This window comes from Parasteatoda tepidariorum, chromosome 8 (assembly GCF_043381705.1).
Source record: "Parasteatoda tepidariorum isolate YZ-2023 chromosome 8, CAS_Ptep_4.0, whole genome shotgun sequence".
Taxonomy (NCBI): domain Eukaryota; kingdom Metazoa; phylum Arthropoda; class Arachnida; order Araneae; family Theridiidae; genus Parasteatoda; species Parasteatoda tepidariorum.
The window spans coordinates 744,040-762,391 of record NC_092211.1 but is presented as its reverse complement, the minus strand read 5'-3'; the positions used below and the strand labels follow the sequence as shown (position 1 = coordinate 762,391).

The window sequence follows — 18,352 nt, the reverse complement described above, 5'->3', positions numbered from 1 at the left end:
TGTAATTTTTTACTGCTTTTTCAAAAGCAAATAATAATTTTTAAAAATTTGAAACTTGTAAAAAAAAAAAAAAAAATCAGAATTAAATATTCTTTGATTTATTTCTGAAATTATATTTAATTAATATTTTTACGATAAGCTGGGAGAAAATAAAATCTGTATTAAAAATATCTATTTAAAATATCTCTAACATATTATCTATGAGTTATTTCCAGGTGTGATTATCTTACGTTACTGTTTTAATTAAAGAAATTTACTTTATTTTGCTTTTCAATTTTAGGTTTTTTATTTTCACTTTTTTTCTTTTAATATTTGCTTGATGGTTAATTTTTTCATATAGAAAAAAATTTCCATGACTGATAATAGGTATATAAATTATTATGTCCTTACATTTAAAAGAGAAAGTTTTAGAAATAACGTTACAATGAAATAAACAAATTGCAGTACCGTAAATTATTCATGGCTTTACTACTTTTTAAAAAAAAGTTTTCTATACAAGGCTGGGAATAATTCCAAAACTTTCTGAATAAATCAATTTTATGTTGAATAAACTTTTGGAAAATTGGTAATTAAATTCCAGAGAGTTTTTTTTTTTTAAAATGACTTTCATAAATTAACAAATTCTATTTTTAAATTTACTTGCAAAAACTATTATTTAATTGGTGTAAAAAAATTTTATTATTAAATTAACAATTTTCAACATGTTACTTCAGTTTAAAAACACTGTCTCTTGATTATTGCCTTAGTCAAATAAGGGATTTTTTTTTCTTCAAATCTTCAGTTTGTTTCTATAATTAATTCAAATATAGGTTAAATCAAAATTATGAGATTCTAGAAGAGAAATTAATACTTGAATAATAATAATATATATATATAAACTGACTTATCTAGAAATTAAATTCTCGATTGAAAAATTAAAATGAAATCATACTATATAACATTTTTAAAAATAAATTTTTTATCTGTGTATTCTTGGAATAGCCTCAGAGAACTCCGTCTCACACTTGCTTTTCAATATGTTGTAAAACGTTTTCCTGCGAATTTTATGGAAATCTGGAGCTTGGTTATGTGTCTCTATAGCATTTTTCAAAAAGCCATTTATTGTAGTGAGTTTTGCTGTGCAATTTTTCTGTTCACATTTCCAATAACTAGTTTCATTTTCATATTTACTGTGCAAAGTAAACAAAAATTTTTTATACAGTATCAAATAGCCCCCTCTTGAAGATTTTAAGTAGCTTATTTCCGACATTATTTAAAATGGCTAGAAAAAATGTTGTCGATTGAATATATGGTTGCGATAGTAAGAGGAAAATCTATTTTCGCTTTCAGGTTTTCCCCAAAAAAGGATTCTGTCCCCTGTATAAAATCCCTCTATACCCTTCCCTCCAAACGGACCCCTGGAGATCTCCCGTGCCCACAGGTGCACATCATTAATTATCTATTGGGTCAACTTTCGTTTGGGTGAAGTGTCATATACACGTAATAAGCCACACTTTCAAATTGTGCTGTTACCAGGTGGAAATTATATAAATTTGAAAAGTATTTATCTATAAATTATGCTAATGGACTGTTTGATGTGAAAATGTCGATTTTGAACAACTGTGGCTTATCATTATATTGTACCAACCCTTATATTTTAGTAATTTTAAATTATATTTTTTTCCTGTTACAGTTGGTGTGTGTCAATAACAGTGAACAGTGACTATAGATACAACTCCACAACATTCCGCGCTCTGCAAACTCTGCGTTTGTTTTTTCTAGCAAAGTCCAAACACATTAAATCACCTACAGGATCCTTCGCACTGCAGTTATTAGGGAATAGTATAACAGAACCATTCCTGTGTCAGGAGGAGTTTAAAAAGAGTGTCGTAGCAATCAAGCATGATCTAAATGTCGTAACTGCAGCATGGGATTGGTATGTAAGTCATGTGTTGGAAATTATTTAGACTCCAGAATACATTGCTATACAAATTCGTAGAAGAAATGTTAAGCTATAACATTTTGTGGGAAATACATTTTCAAAACACGAATTTTTTATTTGCAGCTTTTATAATACAGAGCATCGCTTGAATATAAATTATAGAAGTGATATTCTGCACACGAACAGGGAAGTATTGTGCACTTTTATGTTTTTAAAATATGATTCTATTAGTAAAATAATAGAGTCATATCAGACTTAAGAACCTGAAATTGCGATGGTGTGCAGAAAATGTACAAAGAATTTGATAGATTATTATTAATGATAATATTCGATTCTTAGGTCGAGAATATTAACAGTAAAACTTTCAACAAGGATTGCAACCAAATTTTCAACAAGAATAAATGCCTTTTAAGCACTTAAAAAATAATTTAAATTTTTTTTTCTAATTAAAAAAAATCACATTTTTTTCCTCTCCATATTAAAAGTTTATTATATGTTTAAAATTATCAAAATAGAAAAACATTTTAAAAGATTCTATATAATCATTTGAAAGTAATAATTTTCAGACAAAGAACGCAGCAAATTCANATGTGCGTAGAATATAGCAGATTGTCACAGATCTAGTTTTAAGGTTAGAAGGTAATACTTAAACCGTATTGTAAACCTTTTTAGGTTTACACTAAAAGGTTTTTGTTGAGAGAAAATAAATAGGGTTCGTAGCCAAATTTTTCAACAAAGCACCTTTTAAGCACTCAAACAATATTTTTAAGTACTTCATAAATCGACAAGGTTGGCAAGTTTTTGATAATTGATGGTTTTATTTGCTTGCCAGTGACGATGACGTGTCTCCACCGATGTAAATAACAAGAGAAATAAAATTTTCTATCGTTATTAGATAAAAAAAAAATTTACAATGTTTAGTTGGTCTCCGTAATCAGCAAAAATTAGAGAGATTTTTCAGTTCTATTACAGAGAGTGGAAAATTAAGTCTGAAATTAAGAATATCTTGCAAAATGCAGCAGAGTTGCTCATGAGAGCCAAAAATCCTACCCACTGGATCCAGCTCAGTATAAGCAAATGCTAACCCGCGAGTATTTCAACGTGGAAAACGAATGCCATTTTCATACACTGTAGACCAACGTAACGCCAAAATGAATTGGGATTGAATTAGTTACGAAAATGTTGAATATGACAATGTATTTTTGCACAATTCATGGCGAAAATCAACATGGTAAAGAAAAAATATCTCATTTTGGAATAGGGAAAAATAAGCACTTTGTAAAAACATCCATTGAAAAAAGCACCTTTAAGGGCTTTTAGAAAACGAAAATAAGCACTTTTAAGCCATTTTTTAAAAACGCTAAGCACCCTGATGAACCTTATTTTGCTATTTGTGATTGAATCTTATTGTAAAATGGATCACAATATTAGTCAGATAAAGTGACCATTAATATGGTTATTGGAGCATTTATAAAAATTCACAAAGCTTGCCAAAACCTCTTACCATCAGCTCGACTTAAAATATGCTCGACAGTGTGAAAAAAAAAGAAGCTATGTTATTAAAGCCTAAGCACTAGGCAGCTAATATTTTGAATCCTGAATTTAACCCTTTGCAAACGGCGGGCACAGCATATGTGCCGCTCAAAAAACTTGCCCTTACAAGGGCGTTGGCACAGCAGCTGTGCCCGCTGTTTCCTTCCTTCCCCTGAACTTGTTTGACCACCCATTATCCTGTCATTTCATTACACTCCTCTTTTAAGAGACCCTTTTGTTGGAAAAGGAGTTATGAGTATATTAGAGTCTTCTTTGACTTGTCTGAAAGATATTTAGGTTTTTTTTCTATTATTTGGCGAATTTTAAGTGCTTATAAACTTTTCATTGTCTTTATGATAGCTGTGCTATTTTTCATTACTTATTTTCATTTGAGATCTATTTCATAAAATTATTCAGTATCTTATTTTTTATTATTTTTATTTAATTTTGTTTATTATAGATTCGGAGTCTTTTCTTTACATTATCATTCCCCTTTTGTGTTCAGAACACCCATTTTAAATTATTTTTCAGTGAAAAAATTTTATTTTCCATAGTAAATATTTTATACAAAATTTCATACAAAAATATTTTATTTTGGAGCAAAATAATTTTTAAAAAAATTTATAAAATAGTAACTAATTAAGTTTCTGTAGTTAAAATGAGCTTCTTTTAAGATCCAAATAATTTAAAAATAAAAACGTATTTAGCTTCTCATGGAAAAAAAAGAAGAAAAAAAACTAGAAATTTCCTTTAATAAACTAAATTGCGCTTTTTCTGATCTAAAGGGAAAAAAGCTATTTTTGAAGAAATTATTATTAAAGAAAATTGATCCAAAACTAAATCTAACTCTCTTTTTCAAATACAGATTGTTTTTTAACTTGTTCGAAAAATAATTAGTGGATGAATTTAAAATCCTATTATTATTATTGTCCCTTTTTGGTATATACCAGGAGGAAACTTGATTCATTTCTTTTTCTACCACTAATCTATCTTTAGGCAGAGAAATGACTCTTGGAAAAGCTAATCAAATTCATTTTAAATTACGATATATGAACTCAAACATAAACATGATTATGAGTTTATTTTATTAGAAGAACTGTGGAAAATTAAAGGAATTCTCAATAAAATAGAGTGAAAGAACAAATATAAGTTCTTAATGGTGTATTGAAGGGGAACAGATATATTTATAAATAACTAAAGATCAATGAATACTTAAAATGCTTGAATTATCCTTTGAAAAATTACAAATCTCAGATTTTGTCAGGTATGATGCATTTTAAAATTATGCAGAATCCTTCGTGTTTCAAAATAAAAACGATAACGCACCAGACGAGACTTTGGAGGTCTGCGAAATTGACATATGAATGGAAAATTGAGTTCTATATAGATTTTTACTACACAAGACCACCTTAAATGATAATGGTTGAAAAATGAATAGAGTTGCTGTTGTAGATTAAAAAAAGAGGTTCAATAAAAAGGATTGCAGTCTGAAGATAAAATCATTCAAACTGCGCCTATTTTTGGTAGTTGTCTTGTGTTTGGAAGGCAGAAAAATTATTATGTGAACATCAATAGGATTGTTTTTAATATGTGACCTTGAACAACAAGTTTACTCTCAATTAAATAATTTCCATTTCTCAAAATGCCACCCACATGATAAACAATTTTTCATTATTCAATTCATGATTCAATTTTGCTTAAAAAATTTTAATATTAGAGTTCTATTGCTTGTTTGTTTTTTCCTCTTCTCAGAAAGAAAAATATGAATGGGACAAAAATTGTATCTTTTTCTGTAAATTGTTGTATTTATACACCTGTTCTTGCAAAATTTGGGTGAGGGGGTTTCATATCTAAAATTAGTTTTCTTTCCAAAGCTGCAGTTTTTCTTTAAACAAATGAAATTTCTGGTCTAATTTTTTTTCAACGAAATGCTTAAAACCGGAAGTTCGCGTGAATGTTGCAAAAGATTTTTAGGGAAGTTAAGGCCCATCATCGGGATTAAAACTGCATGGGAGCCCATGCACAGAAATGTCGTAGTACGCGGTTAGAGGCGCTTTCCTATTATGAACTGTTCAGAAGCACACGGAAACAGTTCATAAAGGGGAAGCGCTTCTAGTGGCGTATGAGGATTCCGAGCATGGGTTTATTGGCATTTTTAATCCGAATGGTGCGTTCAGACTTTTCTAGCAATTTGTGGCAGCATTTACACTATTTTCTGTAATATATTATGTTTTAAACTTGTCAATTATTACAAAAATGGACTAAAAAGGTCATTTAAAAAAACTGTAACCTGGAGAGAGAAACCGATTACAGACTTGAAATCAGCGTTACTAAAGTATTTAAGAGCTGCTTACAATCTCGTTTTACACAAAACAAAACAAAAATTTCTCCACTGTAATTTCTCAATGTTTAAAATTCCCATATTTTTGCCGCTTTTTCGACCTTTTTTTTGGGGGGGGGTCTCCGTTAATTTCAGTCTTCTTTTGTAGAAAAGTGGGAATCAGCGATTTCTCAGAATAACTTTTGAGACCCGCGATGGCTCAAGGGATAGATTGTTCGCCTTCCATGAGGTGAACCGGGTTCGAATCCCAGGGATGGCTAGTCGATACGAATTCCGCATCCGTCTTGCCCTGACCACAGTGCTGGCGTGAAATATCTTCAGTGATAGATGGATCATGTATTAGAGTCCCCTTGCCGTCTAGCTAACCGGGAGGGAGAGATTTTCGTGGTTTTCCTCTTTATGTAACGCAAATGCAGGTCCATCCAAAAAGTCTTCCCCCAAGGCAAATTTCACCCAATAGTTGGCCCAGGAGTTCCCTTGTCTTCTGGATTGGGTTCAAAATGACAAGGCTGCGCAGTTGAACATTAGTAGTCGTAAAACCAAACAATTGGGTCGACTCTTCAACGAAGGTTTTAAAAACAATTGGTAAGGAAGACGATAACTTGGTCACTACCCACATAGGGGAGTGTCGGGTACCCCCGCCCACTGTCAATTTCATATGTATAGAATATTTTTTCAAGTCAATGGGTCATCGCACATTAATTGTTATATTAACAAAAAATTATTTGCAAAGTTTCAAGCATTTATGGAGCTGGTAACATGGTAAACAATAGTTTTGAAAATATGTTGAATACAGTAGTCAAATTTTTTAAATTTCTATTTTTTTAAAGTTAAACTATTCTTTTTGGGGGGTTTATTCTTTTTGCATTATTTAATTAGATGATAAAACAATAGAAACATACAAAAATATTGATTATTACGCAATATTATACAGAAATATAAGTAATACTCCTTAAGTGGGCGGGGCTACCCGACTCTCCCCTATATCTGATTTTTAAGCATACCTTTTTTTTTCCATTAAAACCAGAAAAGAATAAAAATGTCTTCCATTTTATGCTTTATCGTCCTCATATTATTGCTCACTTAAATCTGCAGGACTTAAACTGCAGGAAAATGCATATTCCCTACAAAAAATAAATTGTTGCAGTAGTGATTTTCAGCTTGTTATAAACATATAATTTTTTGTATCCTTCATACTTTAATATTAGCATTTTAATAGTGACTTGCAATAGTAATATTCTTTACTCATTACATAGATCATTAACTACATATTTTTAGTTAAAATAATTTTTTTAACAAGGCTACGGAGTTGAACATTCGTAGACCCAAATTGGGGTCGGCTGTTCAACGACTGTCATAAAATTTTTATTAAAAATAGAATAACTTTTGAAAATGAGGGAGAACTGATCAACTATATTGAACAAGGGATATGGAATATTCTCTTTTATTTGAGAAAACGTGCTTCTTTATATTTAAATGCAATTATCACCCAGAACAGCGACAGAACAGTGATTCATTTTAAAGTTAAAAAGGCTTATCTTATTGTCTAATTTATGAATGATGAGATCATTGGCTTAGTCATGCCACAACAAATTCCAACCAACTCTTTTGCTTGATAACAATATCAACATTATAACAAAGCATATGGAATGCACACTTACTCCTATTGGTTGTGAATCTTGAGCTGTTTCTTACCTGTCAAATTGAAAATAAGTATGTATTCTGTTATCGTTATTTCCCCCATTCTAATGAAATTCAAGATCACCTTAAAAGATATTGCTCCACAGATGTACTTAAGAGCATTATTTTCGTACACAATTTGACGAGGATTCGAAAATTAGTTCGCTTGTATAGAAATCTACGTTAAACAAGTTCTTGTTTAACGAAGTTCGATTGCATTACTGCTACCTCTTTTTTAAATATAGAAAATTATAAATTTACGTTGAACTAAATGATAGGACATTTTTTTAAAGCCTGTAGGCTATTATGAAGAGAAATTTTCGTTAAACGAGTTCTCATTAACAAGTTCAACTGTATTACAGCTAACTCTTTATTTTTCTTATTATTTTTTTCTTATTTTTGCTGGAAAGCTGAAGAGGGGTATGAGCGATGCTTTCGCAAGACATTGAAATGTCCTTATTTTTAAAATTATCTTAAAAAAACAAAATAAAAAAATTTAGCAAAAAAAATTACGCACGGAAAATTTAAATTATGGCATAAAAGTTAAATTCAGTGCAAGAAAAAGTTAGAACAAAAAATTTTTGGAGACTTTCAGAACAGCTTTGAACACAAAAAGAAAATAAAGGAATATTTTACTCAATTCTTTTTAAATGAGTTAAAACGTTCTTTTTTTAATGCAAAATTACATATTTTTATAAGAATTAAATTCTAAAACTCGATTACTATTTTAAAACTTAAAGCTAAAGCTAGTTAGGTGATGTAGTACTTTTCTCAAGTAAGCATGGGTGAGGTTTGTAATTTGCTTATTTTCGCTGACAAGGAGGTAGGGGAGTTCAAAATTGCCAAAAATATGCTTACCTAATGTTTGAATCTCACACTTACAGAGTACATAGTTTTTCCATTAGTAGTAGTACATCAACAAAGTGCACATTGACGCACTATAGCTAATTGAAATCTTTCTAAGTGAAAAAAAAATATTTGAAACAAATCAACTGCACATTTTAGTTGAGAATTTTATTCATAAGTCATGTAAATATTACATGAGTATCTATTTATAATATTGGAGAACATTAATTACAACCTAGGCATCCATTTAACACGTACATATTGGGATTTTTTTCAAATTCATGATCATCATACAATCGGGGAAATAAAAACCATACCCTGAATTTACCTTTGATCTGCAAATTAGAATGTTTAGTTTTGTTTTCATTGTGATTGACCTTGATAATGATTAGCTATTCAGATTTTGATAATATTTTTTTTTCTGCAATCAAAAAAAATTCGGGACACTTTTCAAAAACATTTTCTTAAAAATACCGCCACTTCTTTTTTAAAGCCATTTTGCCATTAATTTCGTTTTAAAAATCTTTACAAATAATCTATTAAATATTTTAATTAGCATAATAAATAATTTTATCAGTAAGTTCTTTTTAGTTTATGTTGAATAATAATATTTTTGTTTTATCTTAAGCATTTTTTAATGTTAGCAATTAAAAAATTTCTAAATTTTAAAAATGCATAGGGATTTTTTTTAAAAATTGTTTTATCAAAATCTTCTTTTACTTCCTGTTTAAAAAAAAGTAACGTAAAATTTCAAAAATATTAGTCCATTCCATCTCCATTTTTATGAACTTTTCATATATACTCGAATATGCTCGAATGCTTCAAAATCATGAATTTTAGAATTTAGGTAATTGGGCATAAAATTGGGTCGGCTGTTATAAAATAAAGTAAAATTTAGGTAACGCAACTTATTCTTTAATCTTGCATAAAGTCAGAAAAAAGAATAAAAATAACAAAATATCAGAAAATTGAAAAAAAGAAAAGCAAAGGTCTAAGCATCATTAAAACTGAAAGATAGTTAGGAATTAAATACCTACAAACGACATTATCTTCAGTTTCGATTCTGATTGGCTGTTGAAACGTGGCATTAGTTTATGTTAGTAACTGTTCTTTTTTCATTCTATTTCGAGTAAGCCTAATCATTAAAATATCAATTCGATATGCAATCTCGTAATCGATTATCGTATCATGTGGTAATATCGTAACTAATAAATTCTTGTAAATTAATGAAATACGTTATTAATGCTCTGCAAAACAAAAGAAATAAGCTAATTTTCCTTTATTAACGAAAATAAGGAGAAAATAAAGTAAGCCTAACATATGTAGCGTTAATACGCAATCTTTTTTATAAACTAACAGCTGGCACTGAAGTTATACGTCAAGTGGTTGTGTATCAGCGGTTTTCTTCTCGTTGAGAGTAAGCAACGTAAATCAGTTTGTTTGTTAACATAAATAGTTGCAAATCATTATTGAATCTGCGTAAATTTATAAGCACAATTAAGGATGGAAATCTAAAAATTGAAATGAAGTTCTAAATGGAGTTCTAAAAATTGAATTAAAATGGAGTTCTAAAAATTGAATGTATAGATAAGAATTAGTAACTTTTCATTTCTACTCAACTCTATTTCTTTCAGCTTTTCTATATCATTCGCAAGGAAAGAAAATTTTAATCAGAAATTTTAAAACATGAAAGTTAAGCGTTCAGATATATGACTGTTTGCTTACTTGATATTTCTTTGCCAACGTAAAAGAAAAATAAATTTTATCGGTTTTTTTAACAATCTGCTCATAAGTGTTTTATAGAGTAAAAGCTTAGATAGCTATAAGTTTCGGCTTGTTTTTAAATAAAGGTTCTCCGATATCTTAAGAAAGGAATGAGAACTTCAACTTCGTTCATGAAATTCGAATAAGTAGATCAAAAGTGATTCAGGGCTTTTTATTTCTTTGAACTTAATGCACAATTGTCGATGCTTCAAAATCTCTTTATAACTTGTTTTCCACCAATCTCATCTTCTTGAACGTTCTTTTCAAAAAATGTCGAACTCCTGAAAAATAAAATTTGATATATAATTTATTATTAATTTTTTATTATTAATTTAAACAAAAATTGAAATAAAATTAATTGTATTAAAATATCGGCTACTGTTTCTTCCTTAGTAGATCGACAGTTCTTCCTCCCAACATTTATTTATTATATTATTTATTCATTTTTATTCGTTTATTTTTAGTTAGTTATTTTTGTTTGTTTATATTCAGTTAATTTTATTTATTAATCTATTCATTTTCTAACAATAGTAACTAACATTCTCTTGTATCATAAGTACGTTGTCGTAACCTTTCAATAGAAAACATTGAGTACATTGTTAAAAATTTTAAAAAAAGATCCCTGATCTAATGATGTTTTGACCAAATGATCTGATTCGAGGATTGAACTTCAAAAAAGCAAATTATTTAATGCTGCTTATAAGCACAAAAACATGTTTTCTCTGAAAAACATCCCTCTCTTTGACGGATTCTAATTTTTGACTCTTAAAATATGGTAGTTGCAATCTAGAAAATATGATTCTAATAGTTAAAGCAGGAGAGCGATCGAAAGTTTGGACCCTTTTATGTTAATTTCAATTTTTGTGCAGTTGGCTGCATTTTGAAAATTTTCGCTGTTTCTCAAAATTTAATAATCTGAAAATTTTCTCCATTGTAAAGTTAGATAAAAAAAAATTACATCAATATGAAGTATGTCATTTTAAACAGCAATATACAAGATTTGAACAAAATCGATCTAATAATTCTCGTGAAAACAAATTTCAAAAGATCGTATGTTTAGGTTGTTGTTGTTCATTTACGTCGCACTAGAGCTACACAATGGGCTATTGGCGACGGTCTGGGAAGCATCCCTGAGGATGATCCGAAGACATGCCATCACAATTTTGATCCTCTGCAGAGGGGATGGCACCCCGCTTCGGTAGCCCGATGACCTGAAGGCGAAGTCGAGCACTTTACGGTAGTTTAACGGGTAGTTTAACGGGTATTGAACGGTACAATTTAACGAGGACTAATACCGCACATCCTTGGTCCCTACGCACACTGATCCAAGTGGTCACCCACCCGCACACTGACCGCAGCCAGTTATGCTTGACTTCGGTGATCTGCTGGGAACCGTGTCTTAACGATCAGTCCACTGCGGGCCCTGTATGTTTAAGATTAGGACGTATGTAAAAGGTCGTATATTTAGGATGAGGCGACTGATTCAGAGAAAACTTCTACAGTTTGCTTTTTGGATTACCATTGAGAATTTGGATTATTGCTTATTCTAACTCCAGTGATGATTTTTCGACTGCGTCCCCCCCCCCACACCAAATCTGAATCGTGGTTCAAGATAGAACTCTCGTCTCCCAAAGAGTATACCGGGTTCGAATCAAAGCAATAATCGCACGAAATGATTTAGGTTCCCGACTCGAATCCGAGAACGGACGTACAATTATCCTCATTGGAAGACGGTTCATGGGGTAGAATCTCCTTTCCGTTTGGATAACTGTGGGTGGTTTTCCTCTCCATGTTAGGAAAATACGGGCTAATTCCATCGAAAAGTCCTCCACGAAGGCAAATTTCTCCCAATACTTGATTCAGGAGTTTCCTTGTCTTCCGTATTGGGTTCGAAATAACAAGGCTAAGAAGTAGAATATTAGTAGTCGTAAACCCAAAAAATTGGGTAGGCTGTTCAACAACGGTAATAAACTTTTAAAAAAATGGTCACGTTAGGTGCTAGGAGATAAAGCGTTCGCCTTCCAAAGAGGTGAACCGGGATATAAATAACATACAAACATGTCCAACATACTTAGTATCATCCCTCTCCTTTTCCATCCCTTCGACTGTCAAGTTCAATCAGAATGAAAAGGTCTCTAAAGGACCTAAAACATGCTTAGTATTATCCTTCTCCACCCCTTCGACAATTAAATTCAATCAGATGAAAATGTGCTCTAAAGGGCCTAAATAATACTTAGTATTATCCTTCTCCTTTTCCACCCCTTCGATAGTTAAGTTTTATCAGGTGGAAAAGTCCTCTAAAGGGCCTGAAGCATACTTAGTACTATCCTTCTCCTTCTTACCCCTTCGATAATTAAATTTAATCAGATGGAAATGTGCTCTAAAGGGCCTAAAGCATGCTTAGTATTATCCTTCTCCACCCCTTCGACAATTAAGTATAATACGAAGGAAAAGGCCTCTAAAGGGCGAGGATTACTGATCACCTTGATAAATATATGTAAATCTTACCTCCATGTGTTATGATCATTGCTGAAATTAGTTTTCTTTCCTTTTGGCTTAACATATCCTACAGGAGGTCTGAAAAAGGAGTAACCTGGTGGTAAATTTTCTGTTTTTGTTTTATTTCGATTTTTGCCACGTTTCCTTCGGGACCCTGTCCTGACAGCTGGATGAGAAGACCAACTCTTAGTATGGTTCTTTTGTTTGCATAAGCCAAGCACTGAAGCAGTACCAATAAGTTCAATTAGTTCGATTATAGAAATCACTGAGACACCTAGATAGAGTCCTAAGCAGCCACCCAAATCTGCCATTAGTTTCGGCAACTGAAAAAGTTAATAAATTTTTAAAAATCTATTTCTTTGAAGAGGTATAATAAGAATTAATAAAAGCAAAAAATAACATTCTGGACAAAAAATTAAATAAAAATGCATAGAGTATAGAAACAACGAAAAAGAAGCCGTCTACATTTTATACCAATTTCCACACCATTTTAAGTTAATAAGCATCTTATCCTAATTGATTCTTGTATTTGGTTTAAAGGATTAATGCCTCTTGTAAAGAATGTAAATATGTAGTTTAGTCAACAAGGAAATAAATTTAAGAACAATGAAGGTTAAAATATCTTAATTAAATTGCAATTTATTTTAAGTACTAAAAACGTTTGCTGCAAACTTGCCCTCATTTTTGGTGTTGAGATAAACTGAACTTTTTTTTTCAGTGCATGTAGTCATATTTTAATTTACTTTTTCACCGTTATAGTTCTATTAATTAATTCGTTTTTGGTTTGTTTGTTTACAGACAAAACATATTTTCATGCGCATTAGAATCAATTTAATAGCTTCATTGTTAAAAACATTTAGCATTATTATAAAATTTTAAAACATTATTATATATCCTCACTAATTTTTTTAAAACAATTGGGTACTTGCACTTCAAGAAGAAGATCTCTTATACCCACACATGTGACATAGGACGTCAGCGCCAGGTAATCTTTATCAGCAAAATGGAGTGAGCTAAGTTTCTCTAGATAAGTTAGAATGTTAATCAACGATAAGTTAATTCAATACAGGTATCACGCTTCGAATTAGTTGAAATATAACTCTTTCTCGTCTTCGTCTTTTATTTAACTTAGATTTATTATTTGTTTATACATTTTATTGCAACCACCGTATATTTTTTGGGGGGTATCTGGCAACTTCGATGCATAATTAGTTTGTTTATGTTCCATACTGCTTCGTGTCTGTCTTAGTGTTAAGTCCCTGGGTAAATATATACTGAAAGAATTAAAATCTTCGTGAAATAATTTAGAATGTGTCACTTAAGATACTTGGCGGGCTTGGCTTACTCGAAATAGAATGGAAAGAGCAATTGCTAACGTAAACAAATGCTAGGATTCAACAACCAAATCGAGATACCCACACCGCGTCACATGCAGTTATCTCATTGCTGTTTTGCCAATTTTGCATAATATTTTTGCACGATAACTACAACTCCATACTTAAAAATATATCAAGTTTACGTCAACACAAAAAATGGTGGCAACTGTTACATCAAAATTTTAATGCAAGACAAAATAGACTATCTTCATTAACGTACAAAATCTTTAAAGAAAAATCCAAGCCATTATACGAAATTAAAATAAAACGAACAACAAATCGATTATAATTTCATTTAAAAATAATTAAATAAAACGATAAAAAAAAAATAAAAGAAACGAAAACCATCGTCTGGTCCGAAAATGTAATTTTGTCGCAATTCGATAAAATAAAATAAAAACTAGTGTGGTTTTTTTATTTTTTTTATTCTGATTCAGAATTAAAGTGGAAATTATATATTTCAATAGAGTGAAAACGCAAAAAAAAAAAAAAAGAGTCTTAAGCCTGAAATAATAAATAGTAGTTTTGAAAGAAAATGGGTGAGTATTATTTATATTTTAACCTCTATGATTTAATTCAAATGTTTTTTCAAACAGTTAATAATAAAAACGCAGACTACTCTGAAATAAAGCGTGCAAAAAACAAAAATATAAAAAAACAATTACCGTGTAGCTGTATCTCTCTTCTATTGACATGTATACCATTTCTTCCATGTACAAATGAACTCGCAATAAATTTTCCCTGAGAAGTAAAAAAAAAAAAAATATTTTGATTCAGAAAATATTTCGAAGGATATTCTATAATCCAATTATGAAAATGTTATTGTGTGAAGAGGTTTCATGCAGGGTATGCCGTACGGATCACCTTTAATCCGTTCAAGAACCGTGATCATATATACGTGATCACATGATTCTTCCTGCATGGCCCATCTCATATATGAGACGAGCCTTTCCAATGAGGTGAGCCGGGTTCGAATCCCAGCGATGGCTGGTCGAAACGAATTCCGCACCCGATTCTCACCGACCACAGTAATGACGTAAAATATCCTCAGTGGTAGGCGGATAATTGGTTAGTGGCTAACTGTGGAAGGATTTCGTGGTTTTTCCATGTAACGTAACTGCAGGCCAGTTCCATCAAAAATTCCTCCACGAAGGCAAATTTTTCTTAATACTTGATCCAGGAGTTACCTTGTCTTCTGGACTGGATTCAAAATTACAAGGCTACGGAGTTGAACATTAGTAGCCGTAAACCCGAAATTGGAGTCATAAAATAAAAAAATAAAATAAAACGTTGCATTTTTAATTTTACATAGTTGGCAAAAAAAAGGTTGTTGAATTAACTCTTTTTTAAACTTAATATAAATAGCATAAATATCATTATCCAAAGATAAAGATTGATTCTTAAAAGTTGATTAAAGACATGCAAAAACCTTAAGAAAAGAATATCTTTTTTTAGCTTTTACTGTAAACCTTGTTATTGCCTTCTTTTTTATTTTAGCTTTTTCAGGGGTCTCAATAGATGCATTTTGTTTGAGTTCAAAATTAAATGATCAGGCTAACCTTCATTTTTAAAGTGTACAAAAGTTTATAGAAACCTGTGAAAAAAACCTTGTTTCAGTGATGGTCGTAAAATCTAAAATGAACCTTGATAAAATCAATTTATCATCGGCTTGAGAACACTTTCTACTCAATTTAAAAAAACAAAGTTGTAAAGGCAGATTCAGTTTCGATATAGGAATATATATTCGAAAAGGTCGTTTATGCTAGATCAATGCTAACTTTAGCCTCATAGCGCGTGAACTAGCAAAGTTAAATTTAACATCGTTAAATTTTACATTATTTCAGATCTTGCATGGTTTATTTGCTGATCATTCTTGTTCGGCCTTGTAATAAAAGTTTCTGCTATATTAAGAGTTATCTTTACGGCACACCCTATACACTTAAAAAATAATTTAATAATTATTGAAACCCTTACTTGAAGAACTCGTCATCATCGAACTTCGTGGTGTTTTCGTTGCTGTCATCTAGGGCTGCCAGTATTTCAGGAAATTTCTTCCAATCCGCCCTGGATCGGTTGATCAAGTAATCTTGGTGCTGCATGTTGGGCCAATCAGCTTTCGATAATGTGAAATCATATCGAATAGAACTGCAAAAAGGAATCATTGAATTGAAAAAAAGCATATATATATATATATATATATATAATTTTTTTTTCTTTGTAGCTACTGACACCGTTTTACTTTGATGCATTTTATTTTGCTTAAATTTCAATTTAGTTTTGGCGCAATTAAATAGTTTATATTAAAAGTTTTTCTGATATTTCAATGGAAAGGAAAAAATAATTGCAGTAAAATTATGAATTTTTTTTTTCTTTTACGTATTTTCAGGACTAACGATAAAAATAAAAAAATCTTTGGACCTTTTATAAAATTTTGAATTATTTTCGGAGTTACTGAATCTTAAATGTGTTGTTGTGTTTTCATGTAACCATGAAAATGAAATTTTTTTTAAAAATTCACTTCAATTTAGAGGGCGGAAATAATGCAAAATATGTTTTCATAAAAACTTTTTATGGTACAATATTATTTTGGGGGAGTCAATGTTGATATTTACATATATTAATACAGAGCCGTGGTGGCTCAGGGGATAGAGCGTTCGCCTTCCAATGAGATGAGTCGGGTTCGAATCCCAGCGACAGCTGGTCGATACAAATTCTGCTCCCAGCTCGCACCGACGTAAAACATTCTGTGTGGTAGACGGATCATGGGTTAGACTTCCTTTGCCGCCAGGCTAACCGTGGGAGGTTTGCGCTAATGCGGGTTAGTTTCATCAAAACAAAGTCCTCCACGAAGGCAAATTTCTCCCAATATTTGATCCAGGTATTCCGTTGTCTTCTGAATTGCGTTCTAAATTACAAGGCTACAGCGTTAAACATTAGTAGTCGTAAACCCAAAAAATTGGGTCAGCTGATCAACGACGGTTATGCAATAAAATAAATTAATACGGCTGGTTTGTAAAATTATCTTCTACATTCTCTGTTCGCGGTTATAATTTTTCCTTTCTTCACTGAAACAGTGCCGCGTTTGAGGCACTTCGATTTGAAACGATTTTTCCACGTCTATCAATTTAGTAGTTATTATTCATATACCATACAGGGTGGCCGCAAACTTATATTTTTGGGGGGGAAGAAAGTGCAATTTTGACGAATGAAATTCCCAATTTTAATCGAATTATAAATGAGCGTCTGCAATTATTCTGATCTCCAAGGAAAAACGTTATAAACAAATCTTAAAAAATATTATATTTAAATATATTTTTTATAGATAACATAGCTGCTAACTTCTCCTATTTCACCCTGGGAGGTTTTATATTTTTACTGGTAACAAGATTTATACTTAGATTGAATAAATCTGATTTGAAAGGTTTTCGCTCATCATTATACCTAATTAATTTAAACGTAATATAAACTNAATAAATATTAACGAAAACAATAAATAAATTTTTAAACGAATTACAATAAATAAATTTTTAAAAATAACCTCGCAGAAAAGAAAGCAGTCTTTAAAAACTCTGAATTTTTCTTGTCTTGTAAAATCATAACATTTTGTAAATAATAAATATTAGCGAAAACAATAAATAAATTTTTAAACGAATTACAATAAGTAAATTTTTAAAAATAACCTCGCAGAAAATAAAGCAGTCTTTAAAAACTCTGGATTTTATTCTTGTTTTGTAAAATCATAACATTTTGTAAATAATAAATATTAACGAAAACAATAAATAAATTTTTAAAAATAATCTCGCGGAAGAGAAAGCAGTCTTTAAAAACTCTGGATTTTTATTCTTATTTTATAAAATCATAACATTTTGTAAATAATAAATATTAACGAAAACAATAAATAAATTTTTAAACGAATTACAATAAGTAAATTTTTAAAAATAATCTCGCGGAAGAGAAAGCAGTCTTTAAAATCTCTGGATTTTTATTCTTGTTTTATAAAATCATAACATTTTGTAAATAATAAATATTAACAAGACCAATAAATAAATTTTTAAGTGAATTGCAGTAAATAAATTTTTAAAAATAATCACTCAGAAAAGAAAGCAGTCTTTAAAAATTCCGAATTTTATTCTTGTTTTGTAAAATCATAACATTTTGTAAGTATTAACGAAATGGCGCCAATCAGAGATAAACGCATCATGACTATCAACCCCTATGGAAAGAAAGATTATCTTAAGTACGATGGATTAGCGTCAACTCCCCACCTGCGATTGTAAAGGGAAGGGGGGGAAACTTTGAGCGAGGAACACCTGTGACTTTGGGCCAGAAAGGATTCTCCCCCATCTATGACCAAGAATAGGACTTCAGCCACACACAAGTCACTGTCCGTTT

The 18,352-nt window shown here is 30.7% G+C and overlaps 1 protein-coding gene across 1 annotated transcript; it reads right to left on the bottom strand.

Moving 5' to 3' along the window:
- Window positions 1-9,000: 9,000 nt before the first annotated feature.
- Window positions 9,001-16,131, bottom strand: LOC107440551 (acid-sensing ion channel 1-like). Its single transcript, XM_043055131.2, has 4 exons — window positions 15,935-16,131; window positions 14,626-14,701; window positions 12,594-12,907; window positions 9,001-10,366 (listed from the first exon to the last, which is right to left on the bottom strand). Exons 1-4 carry the CDS (start codon window positions 16,120-16,122, stop codon window positions 10,294-10,296), a joined length of 651 nt encoding a protein of 216 aa, XP_042911065.1. The 5' UTR covers window positions 16,123-16,131; the 3' UTR covers window positions 9,001-10,293.
- Window positions 16,132-18,352: the final 2,221 nt, after the last annotated feature.